Here is a 19895-nt window from a genome sequence, read left to right on the forward strand (position 1 = left end):
ATTCCTTATAATTCTAAACAAAATAGTGCATTCCTTCATTCCTGTTCAAAAGTTAATGACACTTTTGAGATTTTACCTATTAAATACCATAGTTACTCTTATCGCTTACCCATGATAAAGGTTGTTGACAAGCTAATGGGAGAAAGTATGTGTCAGATTGCTGATACCGTTTATTTCTAAATGTAGTTTCTTAAGAGTGGAATGCAAGTTGCATAAATCGTGCAGGTAGGCCAACCATAAAAAGTCCGCAAATTAAATTTTCTCTTCAGTTGTCAATTGTTTCCTATCTAGTTTATGTGCCCATTGTGAAATACACAAACGTACAACAGTAACACATAATATTCCAGGGATGGTTGAAACACATCACTATAACAGTGGACGCCACTTTATTCAAAAATACAAATAAATCATTCTATTAAAATCAGTAATGTACTGTACAATATATATTGTTAATATGGATCAAATTATTTTACTTACACACTATATAAAAATTATTTCACACATTGAAATATTAACAAACTTAAATATAGGTTGTATCTGTACCTGCTAGAACTTAACATTTCAAGGCAGGAAGTAAACTATACATTTATTTCATCTTGCAATCCTAAACTAATCCACCAGAAACTTAGTTAAAAAGGAAGTAAATCAAAACCCTGTAATTCATAAACTATAAGAATGTCGACAATATTTGTATGTACAGTATCAGTCAACCTACAGACTCAACATGGATCTAGGAGTGAAATTCCTTAAACTACAGACCTTTCTGGAAATAATCAAGTGTTTTCATTTGGAATTTGTGATGTCAAATTAATTATCTTTGATGCAGAAGACTAGGTAAGCTTACAAAAAAATACAATTAGGTTTTTTTATGAATGCTTGTAAAAAACTAAAATCTTTCTTTACACAAGCAAACTTTCTATCATGTTTAAGCACGCACAAACGAGGTATGGATTGTTTCTGTAAATTATTTTTGCCTGTATATCACAAAATGTTTTAATTTAAACTTTAGGTAGGCTACAATACAATACAACGCAATAAAAAAGTAAAAAAAAATAACAGGAAAGTATTTTTTATAAAGCTTACAACTAATAAGTAAATGCAGGTTCAATTTTTGAACTCTAAAAACATTAGCAATACCTAACAGTCAAACTGTTTTATAATGTGTGTATCTAAGCCATTAGCATTTTTTACATTTCTCACAAGAGTCTAGTCCAAACTGGATGGGTAGCTGAGTGAGTGGTTAAAGTGCTCGCCTAACAATCAAAAGGTGGCCGGTTCGATCCTAAATAATTTAAGTAGCTTTTTGATGGTTTATAACTGGACACAGCCATTCCTGATCATTGGACTTCAAAAAATGATCCGGACTGATGAAACAGCTGACAGTCAGTAACGAAGCTACACATATCATATCATCTCACACCATTCTACCATAGATAAAACATACTTCATTAGTAGATTACCCATCCTCATGGAATAGCTTAAGCCGATTTTATCATTAGTTCTGTCCGGTGCACAGTAGTCGTGTTTTGTTTAAAATTTGTTTTTTTGTTATTTCAGTCAATTAAAACCCCATTTAACCAAATAAAACAATAAAATCATAAACAATAACTTGCCCTCTAGTTATATAACCAAGCAGTAAAGTTAATAAAATTAACTCTAAAATAATATAAACAAAATTTTGTCGACACTTTAGCCACCAGTGTGGACATGAACTAGACATGAAAAACGAGCTTCAAAATTTACAATGGGGAAGTCTACTTGTGTTGGTTAGGTTAGTCTATGATTCTACACTCATTTTAGGTAAAATAAGCACCTAGGTGACGTCCCCATCTCAATCGATAACGATAAAACTTTATTACCATCCAATGTCACTTGTTATATAACATCATTAATCGATACCCCAACGACAAATGGCAACTGGATCAAGAATTTGTGTTTAATACGAGATACTGTACCCTGCAAAACACCTTCAAAAATCTACATTGACACCAGTAGTACATCTTAATTAAGGGAAGGGTACTCTACCTTAGTATTAAAAGAAGGGTAACAAAGCTGAAAATTACTTACTGCCAATTATATCTACATTTCCTTTGTGGTTTCTTTTGTGTGACTTTAGTGATGTGAGATGCCTACAATTTTTAAGGTAAGCCTGCTTATCCTCTGTTGTCTCCTTAATTTTGTAAACAGTGTAATTCCACTTAAGTTCAGTGTATGTAATCGGAAAAGGTAATAAAATATACCTGTTAGGGACGCCAAGCGGCTGATTAGCATTTTTGGAGGGATTAGAAATGATTTTTTTAGCTATTCTGAGAATATTAGAGCCAATAGGCTACAAGATACACAAACACGTGTTATGTGTTGTGATCCTGTTTGCCTATCTATTGGTTGGGCTTCAATTTCTCAGGTAAGCTAACTGAATTCTTATTTTTTTAAAAGTTACCAAGATAAAAACAGCAATTATGTATACAACAAAATCTTCAACATTACATAAACAATATACAACCTATGCTATAAATTCCACAACCAATATTAAAAAGGTCCAAATTCCAAATGTATGTTCAGTCTCAGTTATTCACTGGTGGTAGTTACCAAGTTCGTACTTAGCTTAGAACTTTTGATCTTTTTTTGTTTCTTATCATGAGACTTACTTTGGTCACTATCTTCAGAGTCAGAACTGCTACTTGAATGAGCTTTCCTTCTTTTTCGCTTTTTAGAGTGTTTTGACTTTCTCTTTATATGTTTATCACTTTTTTTCTTCTTCCTTTTCTGGCTCTTCTCATCTGTGTCTTCGGAAGACGAACTTTCACTCCGACTATCTTCAGAAGAATTCACAGATTTCTTCTTCATTTGTTTGTAAGAATTTGAAATCTTCTTATATTTTTTGGATTTTGATTTCCGTTTTGAATCGGAAGCTGAAGATTCTTCTGATTCACTTTCAGAATCAGAAGTATCTTTTGTTCGTTTCTTCTTCTTAATTTCCTTAACTAATTTGCCACCACGATAGTACCTTTTTGCGACAATTAACTTCTTTTTCTTACCATGTTTGTAGTCACTAGAATCGCTGCTTGATGAGGAGTCACTACTATCACTGCTTTCACTTGAAGATTCACTGCTGCTTGAATGTCGTCTCTTTTTTCTTTTTCTTGTCTCAGACTCTTTGCGTTTTCTTTTCAAACTTTTCTTTTTATCTTTTTCATGAGAACTTTTTGTGGTCGTAATTTTCTTCTCATCTTTTAGACTAGATTTCCCTTCACTGCCTTGACCATTTTCATAATCTTCCAAATTAGCACTTTCAGTGGGTTTTTTATCATCTTTGCTAGATCTTCTACTAGACGAAATATTCTTTTTGCAATCTACTTCAGGAACATTTTTATTTGTAGACAAATTCAAACTCTTTTCACTATCCTCTCTGGGTGTTTGAGTCTCTTGACTGTCGTTAAAGCTATCAGACAGGGTTTCATCTTTAATCGAAACATGATGTGGACTATTGTATTTAGAACTTCTCTCTTCTTTGTTTATAATTTCTCTCTTTTCAGTCTTAACTGGAAGTTTATCTACACTATCACTTTTTACAAAGTCACGTTGGCGGCTACTACTTTTACCATTAATCACTTTGCTTTCTTTAGTATCCAATCTCTTTTCTTCTCGTTTAACTTCAGGCTTCCTTTCTTCAACTCTTCTACTGCTGCTACTGCTACTAACTCTCTTTGAGTCATCTTCCCTTCTACGTGAACTTTCTAATTCTTTTCTCTTATCATGTCGCTTGTCATCCTCCCTGTAGTCCCTTTTATCCTTTTTTCGCCAGTCAGACCGGCTGCGTTCTCTTTCATCTCGTCTCCTATGCCTGTCATCACTGTCTCTGACTCTCTCCTTTTCCCTTTCACGGCCTCTCTCCTCTTCTCTATCCCTTCCTCTGTCTTTACGCCTTTCCCGTTCTTCATGTTCTCTATCTCTCTCTCGTCTACTGGATCTCTCTCCTTTTGATCTGGAATCCTCTCTTTCCTTATTCCTGCTGCTTCTACCATCTTTACTTTGATCCTGTGCAAAAATCATTACATTTTTATTAGACACATTTTAATTGAAATTAAAACATCTGCTAATATTTGTTCATATACTAACTAATCACTATGTAAACATCTATGTAAAAATTAAAGCACCATGACTAAATATCCAGATCAGTTTTCAACTATGTAAAGCACTAGTTTCAACTGGACGATCTTTTTGATCATCAATACAATCAAAACATGTGGAACAAAACTGGCAAAGCTATACATTTCCAAATCTTCTGCTAAAATTTGCTTAACTAAGCTCTTAAACACCCCACTAAGTTGTGACAGTTGATCAATTGTTCATCAAGATCTTTGAACACAAATACAAATACCCAAAGTTTTTCAAAATTTTTTTTGATTCAGTTGATGAAAACCAAGAAAACCAATTGTGCGTTTGAGTTTTTCTCACAAGGTTGTAAATTAGTAAGTGGTTGTCAACTAAAACAGTTCCAGCAGCACTTATACCAATTGATAAAAAAATAAAAATAGCCATACTACGTTTTACTGCTTTGGTGTATGAGGAAAACAAGATAGTAACTTGAAGTATTTGTTTTTAAGACATAATTCAGAATTATTAGCACATTAAAAAGAAAAACAGTTGCTTTAATCCAACAACAATGCAATTTTCTCAGACATCTCTGTTAAATAAAAACTGGATACAGATAATTATTATTTCAAGAACAGAAATTTACCTTGCTATCAAAATACTCAACGCCTCGGCCCTTCCCTCTCCATCTCATCTTGGCGACACTCTGGCTGAAGTCCACGTGGATTCTGCGGTCGTCAATTAAAACATTGTCCATTTTGAAGTAGGCTTCCTCACAAGCTTTCTGCTCTTCAAACTCGACAAAGGCATACTGTAAAGAATCTCCAGTATTTTTGTCCCTTATAACCTCGCAACTGTAAAACGCCAGAGGATTAGAAGTGTTAAAAATATGAAGTAATTAGACTTGGATGTAAAATCTCAGAAATATTATAAAATAGGCTGAATTCTTTTCAAAACTGCTAGCTGCATGGTAAACTTAAATAAGGATTAGACGTTTTGAGAAATTTTTTTAAATGCCTAGTTTTTTGTTGAATAAACCAGAATGAGAGAACTTTATTTATAATGTTTTTTAAAGATTAATTCTTTTGTTTTTTGATGCATTTAAAAAATTTTTTTGCAGTTAACCAATGAGGTCTTACTATCTAGAATCGAAACTGTAAGCTAATTCACAGATATTGTAAAACTTTTGATTCTGGTCAAACATTCATCCAATTGACTCTTACAGTAGAGTAGAGTTTACCTTTTTACTTTTCCGAATCGACTGAATATAATCTCGAGATCATCGTCAGTTGTGACCGGGTTTAGTTTGCAGACAAAAAGAACGTTCTCTGGAGGGGCCATCTCTGCGTCAGGCAGGTCGCCCACTATCTCCAGGATGGTCGCTCTGGCCTTTGCCTCTCGCTCTTGCCGCAACTCCTCCACCTGCTCAGCCGAGAGTCCTTGCGTCTCATCCACCTCCTCGTCCGCTCCGATCCTGCCATTCTAAACAACACAGACACCAAATAGAAAAGTTTGAAAGTACAGGAATTTTTATCAAGAACTGTATAAGAAATGGTTAGCTCTTCAAAGATTCACATTCGTTTGCCTTAATTTTAAAACCATACGGGAGAAATTTAGGTAACTGATATTCTCAAAAGCATCATAATGTAGTTAGCGAAGAATCAAGTTAATCAATTTGGTACATAGGCCTAGTTAAGATTGATTGCCGTGCTACTACTTTCAAAAGTATTTCATTGTCATTATTTAAGAGGTTCCAAGGACAAGTTACAGTTAACGGCCTCAACAAACAGATTTTAAACATCTTTTCTGGACAAGATATTTTACAAACAACTAAAAGGTGCTAAAATGCTGTTTTGGGAAATCCTATACCAATCCAGAGAGCTGAGAACTACGAAAGGTTTTAAAATTATGTTTGGGGTCAAGATTTACTTCTTAAGATCGTAGAGCAAAGTAATGGTTGAATTCAATGAGGAACTCACAGCAAGTCGTTCCTGGGTCGCCTCGGGTGACATGTCAGGAGCGACCAGGCCAGATGGGTCGTCAAACGGGTCCTCCAAGATAATTGTGTGTGTGATGCTGCCAAACACCACAGAAACTTGTTAAAACTAAACTACCACATTTGATGTAAAGTACTCAACATTAGTTCCCATTTCATAGTTTTAATATATGAAAACTGGGGAAAACAAATATACCTAATATTCAGTTTAGTGGTTTTCATGTAAGTTAAAATTACAAAATAAAATGAATTTCTGAACATTTACAACGGAAAGTTGACGATTAAGCGTGAAAATATCTTCATCAACACCCCCTTCTAAAGAGAATTAATGAGTTCTATAATGTAAATTGAGGTTGAACTATGAAAGGGTGGATGATAGGATTTACTGTACATTGGTTACATAAGAAAAACCATTAATGGTTGATTTTAAACAAATTCTCCTTTATTCAGGATGTAAATGGTAATGTAACATTTTACTAACTCGTTGCTTATGTAGTCTCAAGTATCAATAGTATGTTTTACTTTTAAACACCTTTCTAAAGTGTTGATAGTTAGAATTCGAAAGGTGGTCAACTACATTTTGAGCTGGCCCCTCAAAGCCCTTCATTTAAGTATTGATTCATTATTCATTTGTCTGCAAGATGTATTACTAATAGCTCAGCCAGATCAGAAAACCTTGGTCTACTCTTCAAAATTAAAAATTCTTCATAAAATAGTTTTTTAAGGTACAGTAGTACTTTGATCAAATAAAAACTCACTGACTTCATGATGGTGAAATTTGAGCTTTAGTAACATAGAACTAACTGATTTGACAAGTAAGTAAATTGAAAAAGAATAAAACTTTAAGAATCAACCGCCTCTTTATGATTCATCGACACATTCCTGTTTACTAATGAATACAAACCCTTTAATAAGCAAAATTCTTATGGAGAATAGTCAAGACTGGAATTTTGCCGCCGAAATGAGATTCCTGCGGCTGCTGCTACAATCGCTTGTGCGGGGGCAGCGCTATCTCTATCTCTCTCTCTAAGCCAATTCTTTCTCTCACTCAGTCAGCTGACTTGGCCACACGGTGGCGATATACTTAGCGGCTGCCGCAGGAAGTGTCCATGATCAAATATTCTCAGACTGAATTTTTTACAAAGGCATTGCACTTCTTATAAGTTTTGTTAACTTTTTGTATTCATTGTGTTTACTTTATGTACAAATTATATCAAATGGTTTGTTTTAACTTAGTAAGTGGATTTTATCTACTCTATAATGGTATTGCAACATTAGGAGTGAGCATTTAAAAAAGGTATACATCTCCTGGTTTGAAAGTGTGATGAGATATGGAATAGTACATTATGGGGGTACTTATCCTACCATATTACAACCTGTCATTACGAACCAAAGACATGCACTGAGGACAGTTTTTGGATTAAAAAAATATGATAGAGTTAGTTATCTTTTTGAACAAGAAAACCTTTTAACCTTCAATCAATTGCACGTATACTGTTTGATTATGTTTGTTTTTAAATATCCGTACATGTTTAAAATGAAACCTGTCAATAGAATATCTCGATCAGCACAATATTACTTGTTAGCAGAAAGCTTTTTTAAAAAGGAAACTAGTAGGCATCAGTTTTGTTGTCTTGGTCCAAAATTTTTTAATGCATTTGTAAAAATGTTTGGTAATGAAGTTTATTATGATAAAAGGTCTGTGATAAAGTCAAAAGCTTTGTTGTTTTCTATCAATCATAATATAGCATAAATAATCTGTAACTTATTTTTAGCATTGTTTTAGATAAATAACTATTTATATTTGCATGTAGAATTATTGTCTTTCTAAAAACCATGTTCTTATTAACTTATTCTAAATTGTTTATTTATAACATAAGTGTTATTTATATGATTAAAACTGTTGCAATAGGAAATGTCTACTCACTGTTCTGTAAAGTGACAAAGAAGAAAAAAATGAACTGTTTGCTGCCAGAAAATGAAATGTATTACAGTAATAAAAATGTGTTTTTCATCCCGCGCGTGCTTTGCATGGCACATGGGATTATGTATTTAATTTAAAAATTGCATGAATAAAATTGTTTGAATTGAATTAAATTGAATTGAATTGAATTGTTTTAGCATAGCCTCTTCTAACACTAGGTCACGCTGTGGCAAAGTCGCAACGGCCGTCCTATTACCATGGTGATAACAAAAGAGTAAACATTATCATTGTGCAGACGCTCCATTATGAATAATTGCAACAGCGGTTTCAGTGGGTCGAGGCTGTGGCGTTGCCACTTTTGTCTTAGATTCAGTAAATATATTCAACTTTTGTAGGATTTGCATCCTACAAAATCAGCTGATTGACTATTATTATAACTACGATTTAACCTGTCATTTTGTGTTTATAATTTATGTTCTCTTTTCGGTATTTCTGGAACTTTCTGGACTTTTCTTTTAAATGTTTTTAAAACATTCCTACGATCTTAATAAACCACTGCAAATTACAAAAATATACGGAACTATTTTCTCAAGTCGCAGAGCACATTGCTTGCCGAGGAAAAAATAGCGGAGTGATACGGACCGGGGACTACTTTCTCTAGGGCACCTATTTGTGTTGCCAGCTGAACCTAAAAACGTGTTGTATAGTGTTTGAAAGACTAATTATTTATATGCTTTATAGTGACTGTAGGAAAAATATAATGTGTAACAGGAGTGCAAAAGGCCTTTGCTGCACTCGAGATCATCATTAAACGTTGCTCTTTTATGCAGCAAATGCCACTTTGCTCACTAGTTACACAAATAACTATTGTATCATTAATGCAGAGTTAAGCCAAATAATGATAAGGCCTTATATTCATGGGTATCTTAATGATGCAATCATTTCAAATTGACAAAAAAGATATGATCAAGTTAAATTTAGTTTAACTTTATTGACCAAGGTTTGCTGGACTATAAAAAAATGTTGTGTGGCTATACATAATTTATACATCGCAAGAGAGTGTCATAACTGATACTTTCAATCTAGCCTTTTTACAACAAATCATTTCTAAGACTTAAGCCTGTTGAAAATGCCTGTCTTTTGTCATAGTCATACTACAGATGATGTGAATGTTTATTTTTTATCAGCTGTCTGTTTAGTTAGTCCAAATTTGTTCCATGACTTGTAAACATTGATGAGAAATTTATTTGCTGATTTATAGTTCCCTAATAGCAGGTTTGAATTGACTAATACCGAGTGTCGGTTCACTATTAACGAACAAACTGTATTCAAAGGTACTCGAAACTGTGGTGGAACTTTGTATCATGCCTCATTTCACACAGTTCAATCGTCTGAGGTTTGCGCTAATGCAGCAGAAGACAATCACATTCTGCAGTTATATCATGAGCGCTGGGGTCACATGGATAAACGCTGTGTCCGATCGAAGCTTGAATCCGAAATAGGTATCAAAGTGCCAGCCAACTACGAGATCTGCGAACCGTGTCACTTTGGAAAGGCAAACTGTCTACCATTTGGGACACGAGAACGCCCCTCAGCCCCCAGTGAGTTGTTATGCGGTTATGTTTGCGGCCCGTTTGACCCATCCTTTGAAGGTTGCCGATACTTGATCGGCATAAAAGTCCACTTTTCAAGGTACCGATACTGTTTTGTTGCAAGGGAAAAATCTGCTGTCGAGGAAGCGTTGCGTGAAGTGTTGGTTAAAGCTCGCACAATTGGTCATCACGTCAGAGAGTTTCTTAGTGACAACGGCTATTTTGGCTAACTGTTTAGTTAGTCCAAATTTGTCCCATGACTTGTAAAGATTGATGAGAAATACATTTGCTAGTTTTATAGTTTAAATTTGTTTTTTCATCGTAGTATAACTTAGATTTTCCCTAAACACCTCCACTTGGGACAATAATTCAAGAGAGCCCAAGTCCATCCCCCCTTTTAAATTTGTTGTTATGATAGAGGAACATTGATTTATATACAGTAACATTTTCTTTCTTAGGTTGTTAATAACTAATTTGTAAGGAAAGGATACAAATTTTGTGTAAATTTGCAGACGCTTTCATAGGTAAAACAAAGTTGTTTTTAAATACAACACATTCTAACCAACATAGACTAAAGAATATATTTTTATTTTCAATTCATCTACAAATAAATATAATCTGTTAGCCAATTCAGTTAAGTTAAACAGATAACTCAGTTATAAAATAGTCTTTGTTTTGCCTATAGTAAGAAAAAACACAACTTCAAGTAAATATAAATTCACAGACTTTGAATGGATTTGCATTTTATTAACATATTAGGAGTCATTAAGTTATTGTACATCATTACTGGCAGAAAAAAATAAATAAATCCTCTTAACAGACTGAAATTTAACAAAATGCTTTACTTTTTAAACATTACAGTATCTATGAAATCCCTTTAAAAAATATACCTAGTTGAAAACAAGTGTGTGGTAATGAAGCAATTTAGACACCATTTTTATCATACTGAATTTTTTCATCAAATATTACAAAAAAAACTCAATGTACTTAATGATTAAGCTTCTAAAAATAAATCCACCTATGTGGATTAAACAGTAAATTTTTGTTTTGATAATTTTAATCAAATGGCAATGAATATCCGTTGAGACAGTAAACTAATAGAACTATCTCTCTAATGGATACAGTTCAAACAAACTGATAATGAAGACTTAATAGCTTGACATACAATAAATATCACCAATATGTCTGCAACACAGGGAAACAAAACTTTTTGATACTAAACAGTTATCATTAAAAGTTTTGAAACTTTTGGTTCTTTTTATAAGATGGTAAATCAATGTGGTAAAAGTGCAGGAGGAAAGTTTAAATATTTTATGAGTTAAAGTAGCTATACCTCAAGACCAATAATATATTTTCTTAATATTTTATTTGCATTCCAACTATTGGTGTCTTTTCCTCAATGGCATCAACGTCATCACAGAATAAACCGAATCATTCACAAATTTTTAAAGGAGTGTGCAACAAAATATAATACCGAGCGAGGTGTCTCAGAACAATTCTTTATTTGATTTGTTACAATCATCTTTGCTGGATGAGACTTGAAGCAATGCTGTAGCCCTGGTACTTCGTGAGAAATCCAGGAAACTGCAGCAAATCTTTGGATAGAAGTTCCAAGCTGCTCGGATTGGTGATTAAGGTTGAACGACAAAATTGAAGTTCTGGAAGGTCGCTGACTTATCCAGAACTGTGTGAAAAATTTGAAGGAAACCAAATCTGATGTTAGGCCCGCCAGGAAACGAAGTTCATCTAACCACTTTGAGCGAGCGAGTTCCTCTCGTGGAGTGAGTAGTAAACGATCCTCTTCACGTTAAAGTCAAATCTCCCGATCTGTAATAATTCTCCAAAACAACAATAGCCAAGTTTGTACAGCAATTCCACCTCTCAAGTTACCTGTTGGGCCTAACTTGTTTTATGGCAACCAGACAATTAATCATTAAAACACAGCACGTCAGAAGAAGACTCAGATGGTACAGCTGGCGGATGTCGTGAGGTTGTGTTGACAGCAGCTGACAGTGGCAACAGCAGAGGTTCTTCATGCCATGTTTCTTCATAAGTTTAGGTAGAATAATTACTGGTTGCCATAAAATTGTGAGGCCCACAACCCAAAGACTACAACCATGCCAAATCTACATAGGTTAATTTTGGTACCAAAACTTTTAAGCATGTTATTTGATTTTTGACAGCTAAGGACAAAAAGGCATTAATAGAAGCAAAGTGCAATATTTTTGCTTCTAAATGTTTATAGGATGTGCAATGTTGTGACTTGATAAGTTACAGTGGTTTAAAAGTAACAGAAATTTCAAAAAATATTTTTTAGAGCCCAAGTATGACCATTAGTACCCAAGCTACAGATTATTTTGATGTGTTACCGAATGTCTTTGTAAGGTCTGTGCTGTGTGTCACAGATGGCTTCGTTCAGTTTCAATACAATCTCTGCCCCTTCAGAGATCTCTCCGAACACGCAATGCTCTCCATCCAGTGATACCAACTCCTCCCCCAGTGTGATGAAAAACTGTGAGCCCAACCTGTAACATGGTTGAATCACAGTGTTACCAACTATTCCACAAACTCTGCTAGAGATCTCTTCAAACACACAATGTTCACCATACAGTCATACCAACTCCTAGTTTTGGGGAATTTAAAATGGGTTTGAACAAAAGCCTAGAAAAATTACTATTTTTAAATGCTGTATCACTAATAACAACTCATTGAAAATCCATGAACTTCAATCAAACACTTAAGAATGTACTCCAATTAGTTTTAAAAACAGACTATTGTTTTTAATGAGTGATTTCAACTAGGTCCTATTTGAAAAATAGGTACATAATTTTTAATTACGTTAGGTAGGATATATAATGCTGAATTAAATGGTGACAAAGACCGCAACAGAAAAATGTGGTGCCATATTTTTCAAAAAATTAACTTCAACAAGTTATTTCAGTCATTAAGGAAAATTATACAATTATACTTACATATTATTTCCACAGTTGACCATAGACAGAAGACCTGGTTTGTTGTGTTTCAGTTTAGGCATGGTTTCTGCTTCGAAATACCTTGCATTATCACCATACAAAAGCCTGAAAATAATTAACAAAATAGAATACTTAATGGTTTCAAGAAGTGGATTGTAAAATGTGAAATTTATAAGATGTTAGTGCATTGGAAAACATGCAGTAACATTACAATGACTGTCAAAATTATGAAACATAATGAAAACGGTGATAAATTAATTACTGAATAATCTAGAGCTGAAACTTTAGATATGTAATAAAATGTAATGTAGGTCTAAGATTTTTTAAATGCAAGCATAGTATATTTACCCATATACAGACTCCCCACCAGACCCAGTGCCAGAAGGGTCCCCAGTCTGGGCTAAAAAGTTTGGCTGTACCGAGTGAAACAGGCAGAAGTTGTAGTACTTCATTTTACACAACTTCAGAAAATTCTTGCAAGCTGAAACAAAAACCATTTCAAAAACTTCCTACAGTAAATGTGTAGGATTTCCTTTAATAACTTCCTACCTATTGAAACATAAAATATAAGGATCCTGTAGGCCTAAGCTAACTTCCCATGTATTTTAAATGAAATCTAGGCCTAAAATTAAACCAAATAGGCCTACATTAATTATTAGCCTTTTTAGTTTTTAAAATTTGTATACAAAATGTTCACTTTACTGTTTAATTACACAGCATGTTAGCATTAATTGCTATGAAAATACATTATTAACTTGGCAAAAACGTCTAGCCATTACTTTTTCTTTTTAGAATTGATTCGGTACAAGTGTTGCAAGCTGCTGTTGCATAGCTTTTTTTACCCCAATGGGTACATTCAAAGGCGAGTATAGTCTTCCATAACGTTTTGAGCAGAGGGAATTTCGATGAGTATATATTTGTCAACGGTAAGGGTTAAAACTTAAGATAAAAGAATTTTAGTTCAGAAATAGAGATTCATGACTATTAACGACAAGAGAACCTACTGTAGTACTGGATATTACTTAACATAAGTTATCTAACTAATATAACTAGCACACAGTCTTTAAAAACCAGGTATCCATCAACAATGAGGTATCAATTTTTGAATCAATAAACCAGACGCTAAACACTTGAAACTCCGCAGCTACAACTAGCACATGTGCACAATAAACACTCTTTTGTTCCAATTTAATCAATGAGAACAAAATTGGGAATCATCAAAATAATTATGCATAATCCTTAAAGGAATTTTAGTTGATAAAACATTCAAAATTAATTCTAGAATTTTTACAATGTTACTGAAGTAAATAAAATTAAAGAGAATCAAACTTTTTTATTACATACCCTACAGATAATCTGTTTTCAACAAATTTAAATTAAAAAAAAATAATCACTGACTCATAACCCTTTACTTTAACTTATGTCAAACTTGTTGCTATCAAACACAATGCACTGATGGCAAAAAAAAACAAAAATGGGTCATAAGTTTTTCTAAAAAATTGCCGAAAATATGAACAGTTCCTCTTTAATTAACCTCGTTAATTTAAAATCAACTGTCACAATATTGTGAAAGTTAACTTTCTCCTTCAAAAATCCACATAACAAAAAACACAAAGAATCGAGTTTGGTGATCTTGGAGTGCAGGTTAGGAAGATGTTGGTCTGATACTGCACATTAGAATAATGTAAAGGAACCTAGCCTACATCCTACATTACAATCACATTGTTTTTATGTTAGGGTATTTTATTCTGATTAATCACAATCAAATGAGAAATGAGTTATCGGAGGTATTTTTTTTATGACTTATATGTGTTTATTATAGGCCTAACTGTGTAGTTTAATTTTGTAGCATGTTAATATGTCTGATATATTAATTTAAAAATAACAAGTTCTCCATGGATGGGAGAACCAATAACTTACCTATACTAACTAAACAATAAGTTACCTTGAGGCCTACTATCAATAAATAAATCCACAGTGAAGTCACCGACAGTAGTTTCAATGACCACCGCCATGATGTGTGATTTTGTATCACTTTCTCCAACACTGGATCTAGGACTGCAGGTTTGGTGTCATTACAGATATTCTTAGCCCGTACCGCTTTTTTTGCTTCAGATCTGGCCTTTTACTGACTGTGCTCCTAAAAAAAGTGCTTTATTTGATACATTTTTAGGATGTATAACCCTTTTTTATAAGACTTTTTTCATTACGGCAACCTGACAAAAAACTAAAGAGATATGATAAGGAGTGAGGTTACTGTAATGGAAAAGCCATATTTAATTGAACAGTGATACCTATCACACCCAGTAGTATTCATTTGCGTAAAAATTATTGTAGTTTCGATAAGGAGGTAAATAACTTAACTAGGCCTAAGTTACATATCAGATCTCAAAATAAGAAAAAATTTTGAGATTTTACATGGATGCACCTACATTAACTATCCAACAAATAGACCTACCTACCAGAAAAGTGATCTTAAAAAACTCTCAAGTTACCAGGGCATAAACCAATTAATTTTAGAGCTATCCCCGCTATGCCATACGGCTTTTTAATACCTTGCCGGTTAAGGTGCGGGATATGCAAATCACCTCTTTCAAAGCTGCCATCAGAAATAGCTTGGTAGATACGCCACTGTACTCGCTGGACTGAGTAAAGAACCCGAATAATTATATAAAAGCTCTTCATTAAAAATGGGGAACACGTTTTATTTACCGCCACAGCCTGTTTAAGTTTTATTGTTTATATGTATGTAAATAGTTGTGTTTATTCTTAAATGTATATAATAACGCAGTCTATCCGACATTGTCGGTCAACGACGCAGCACACAAGTATCAAGTAAGTAAGTAATTTAGGGTAGAATTTTGATAATAGTTATGACTTTTTAAAACCAGTTAAATCCCTTACTTGATCAAATTTTCAAGATTAAGTCATAAATGAGTCAACTGGAAGGTGTCACTCAGAAGCGGGAAGCACCGGGGTGCCTTTATACATTCACTCACATAAAAAAATGTGTCTGGAGAATATTTACCCCGTACGAGCATTCTAGGATTAACTAACTTCATTAGTGATTAGTATTCTAGGGCAATCTTTCTTGCTAACTTGTTTTAACCATTGTTGTTGTGTTGTTTATTGTTAACTTAGGCCTATGCTGTTTTTTTATCTGTTTATTGTTAAACAATTTATGCTGTTTAACCCTTTGAGTGCCAACGTCCGGGGAACCGGACGTTTTTAGAACGAGCCAAAAGTGCCAACGTCCGGCTGACCGGACGTTTCGTAATAATCGAACAGTTGTCATAACAACCGAATGGATACTCGGATTCTTTTAACCCATATATTAACATTGAGTCGAAAGTTACTAGATGCGATACATCAATTTTCGTTTGTCGAAATATCAAAAATTCGATTTTTACGAAATTTTAACCTAAAAATCGCCAGATTGCGCTCGGCATTTTTAGCGCGACCTTCGGGAAAAATCATCGGCATTTTTTGAGCGTTACTTTTATTTCTCGCCTGGCACTCTAAGGGTTAACTTGTTGTTCATTAGTTATTTAATTTTATTAACTGTTAGTAGCATTGTAACATTGCAAGTAACCAGTAGCAGCCTGATAGGTTAAAGTAAGTAGTGGGAGGACCCATCAATTTTTTTGCCAGAGATTGTTTTGTTTTTATTTTGACGATTGTCATGAACTTTGTACATAGTTTTAACGACAATAAATCATTTCATTTCATTTCATTACATTTCATTATTGGGAGGTTACTGATACCTGGGGAAGGTTATCAAACGAGGGAAAGGTAACTCAAGTTATGAGTTATTTAAATGTTGGTTTAGGACACTTTTCTTGATAAAAACTTTTAGTCCTTATGGACCAGCCGCCACTGAATGTAGGCCTAACTTATGTAGGCTATTGGTATTTTGTTATTGAGACTAAATACATCATTAATCGAAACTAGAGTAGGCAAAGGCCTAAGTGGGCCTAGTCTACGATTGAGAATATCGGTAATTTTTAAATAGGGCCTACAAAGCATTTTCTTAGTCGGATATCTCAATTTTGCCAAGTGTGGTAGGGTAAAGCGAATATTTTAAAAGCTATTGTTGTTTTCATGACGTAGGCCTACAGCCCTTTGCCCACTGAAATTTAAGGTAGGCCTGGGACTAACTTATCATAACTTAATATGACGATAGGATACTTTCTCAAAATAAAAATAAAATCTTTTAGCATAGGTAGTCCAAGAAAAGCCAATGCAATGGCAAGTTGTTTCTCAAATTAGCCTGCCTACTTTGCCAGATGGAAGCAGGATTACGTTGTACGAATAGATATTTCCTTTTAAGATGTAATGCAGATTTTACAATACAACAACTAATTACAAACTACATAACTATTACCTTTGTTAAAAACTCAAGTTCTTGATTTGAGAGATATTAAAGCCTACGCTATACTAAACTTAAGTCAGAGCCACGACACAACACACAACATAACCTAATTCACAGAAAAGGTTTGAGTTTGACTTTGAATAATAATAAACTCAAAACGCAAACGTCTGTTTCTAGCTTCTTGCTTGGCTTGATTCTTTTGTCTTCTTCTCTTCTCGTTCTGCGTGTCTGCTTCTGCTCTGCTAGCTGGCCGAGTTTTCCCGAGATTCCGTTCCACCATTGTTCCACCTATCCTTCATTCCAATTAATTATCTTCTTCTCCTTTCTCCTGCTTAATATTTTGGCAGTGGCTATTCGCACGTCAGACGTGCGCCGCTACCACGCACGTCTGTTCCAAATGACGTCACATTACGTTCCTATTCTAGTAACTGTTATAGTTGTTTGGGAACAGGTTGCACACAAAGATAACCTAGTATTAGGAACGGTAACGGTAGTACAGTACCTCATATTGGCCAAAATGGATGGGATCTGGCCAGGGGTGCCCACAGGGGGGTCGGGCAAAATGCGACATCAGAAATTTATTTGGGGGGGGATTCAAGCCAGTGGTTGGTTAAAAGCACATAAAAGATTAATCAGATAATTTTTACGACCTCCTTAATTTATTACTGGGGTAATTATGCAATCAAAATCCCGTTTGACATTTTATCTTGATTAATAAATCATTTTATAATTGCTATAAAATATATAGATACTTTTATGTGGATTTCCACTTTCTGACTCGTATCATGTTTGACAGTGAGAACAACTCCATGCCAACTGCTGTCAAAGGATTATGGTTGGCTTATTAAATTGTATCTGCAATTTGGGTTTGTTTTTACCTTTCATTATGAACTCATTCTCAAATAGTCTCATTGCCTTGAGGACCTATTGATGGTTTTTTAGGTTTGTTTATTATAATATATACTTGATTCATAAAAAAAACAGTATTTACTAGGTGGCGTTCGCAGAGGCATCCACAAAATTGAGCGGAGTCATCAAGGGTTCATATTATATTGTTTTTGTCATACTGCAGTAAAAACAGTAGTTTTTAATGCATGCGTTGCGGGTCTAAAGTAGCATTTTTAATATTTAGGGAGTAAAAATAGTTTTTAGCCTCTATGGAGTAAAAATCAGCTGTTGTCAACTCAGATGTAAATTTCGATTGTAAACGATTGCATGTATATAAAATATGTATCGATTCGTGCTTCGTAATCATTTTAACATACAGTCTACAGTCTTTTCCCGTAGGTAGCATTTTAGCATTGCAAATACATTAATCCATTCCCAAACTCAACACTGCCCACCTTTACTACTTCCTTCACCACACCCTACGTCGTGGACCTGTTTCCCTCCCTTTCCATAGCATTTAAGGATTGCAGATACATTAATGTAATAGCCAAAGACAGTTCCCACACTCTGCACTGCTAGCCTTACTACTTCCTTTACAATTTACTACGTCATAGACCTGTTTCTTTCCTTTCTCATAGCATTTAAGTATTACAGAAACATTTATCTAACTGCCCAAACGGTTCCCCCACTCTGCACTGCCAGCCTTTACTACTTCCTTCACCACATCCTACGTCGTGGGACCTGTTTCCTTCCCTTCTCATAGCATTTTAGTATTGAGGATACATTAATCTAACTGCCACCGACGGATCTAACACTATGCTGATGCTCAGTAAAAAAATATTTGGTTTGAAAGAAAAAAGTTATGCTTTCATCGGATGTATTGCAAACAATGAGCACCCCTTGTTATTGATTGCACGTTGCATATGGTTTTTTAGGTTATTATAACTATAATTGTATAGTATTATTTTATTTTACCAAGTTATTGTTAGTTCTTTTTTTATGTGTATTAAGTGAAGTGTGAAGAACTTTTATATTAACAGCAGGCAGCTAAGGACTCTATCACGACACACACACACCAGAACCACCATGTGATATTTTTATTTTTTTTTGTATTAATTGCTGCAAAACAGTTTGTAATAAATAAAGAATTCTCTCTCTCTCTCTCTCTCTCTCTCTCTCTCTCTCTCTCTCTCTCTCTCTCTCTCTCATACTTTACTACTTCCTAAGCCACTTCCTACGTCGTGGACCTGTATTCATCACTTTCCATTGCATTTTAGTATTTTAGATACGTCAATCTAATTGCAACAAACATCCCCACACTCCGTACTGCTAGCCTTTACTACTTTTTTCACCATTCCCTATGTCGTGTGCATGCTTCCATCCCTTCTCATAACATTTCAGCATTGCAGATACATTAAAACTGCTACAAAAGGTTTCCAGTTCCCACACTCCACACTGCTCACCTTACTACTTCTTTCACCTCTTCCTACGTCGCGGATCTGTTTTCCTCCCTTCCCATAGCATTTAAGGATTGCAGATACCTTAATCTAATCGTCATAAACAGTTTCCACAGTCCAGACTGCTCGCCTTTACTACTTCCTTCACCACTTCCTACGTCGCGGACCTGTTTTCCTCCCTTCCCTTAGAATTTTAGGAATGCAGATACCTTAATCTAATCGTCATTAACAGTTTCCACACTCCAGACTGCTCACCTTTACTACTTCCCTCACCACTTCATACGTCGTGGACCTGTTTCCTTCCCTTCCAATAGCATTTTAGGATTGCAGATACCTTTACTACTTCCTTCACCACTTCCTACGTCGCGGATCTGTTTTCCTCCCTTATCATAGAATTTTAGGAATGCAGATACCTTAATCTAATCGTCATAAACAGTTTCCACACTCCAGACTGCTTGCCTTTACTACTTCCTTCACCACTCCTACGTTGCGGACCTGTTTTCCTCCCTTCCCATAGAATTTTCGGATTGTATGTACCTTAATCTAATCGTCATAAACAGTTCCCACACTCCAGACAGCTCGCCTTGACTACTTCCTTC

At 34.6% G+C, this 19895-nt stretch overlaps 1 protein-coding gene across 1 annotated transcript; it reads right to left on the bottom strand.

Annotated features, from left to right (window-relative positions):
- Positions 1-382: 382 nt before the first annotated feature.
- Positions 383-17088, bottom strand: LOC128988935 (peptidyl-prolyl cis-trans isomerase sig-7-like). The gene is made up of 9 exons (XM_054410725.1): positions 16964-17088; positions 14525-14719; positions 12928-13060; positions 12580-12684; positions 11977-12132; positions 6075-6171; positions 5336-5577; positions 4742-4949; positions 383-4038 (listed from the first exon to the last, which is right to left on the bottom strand). Exons 2-9 carry the CDS (start codon positions 14592-14594, stop codon positions 2569-2571), a joined length of 2481 nt encoding a protein of 826 aa, XP_054266700.1. The 5' UTR covers positions 14595-14719; positions 16964-17088; the 3' UTR covers positions 383-2568.
- Between the last annotated feature and the right edge of the window lie 2807 nt (positions 17089-19895).

Source organism: Macrosteles quadrilineatus, unplaced genomic scaffold, assembly GCF_028750875.1.
Source record: "Macrosteles quadrilineatus isolate MER2022 unplaced genomic scaffold, UCM_ALF_1.0 Scaffold_3__2_contigs__length_128488019, whole genome shotgun sequence".
Lineage (NCBI taxonomy): Eukaryota > Metazoa > Arthropoda > Insecta > Hemiptera > Cicadellidae > Macrosteles > Macrosteles quadrilineatus.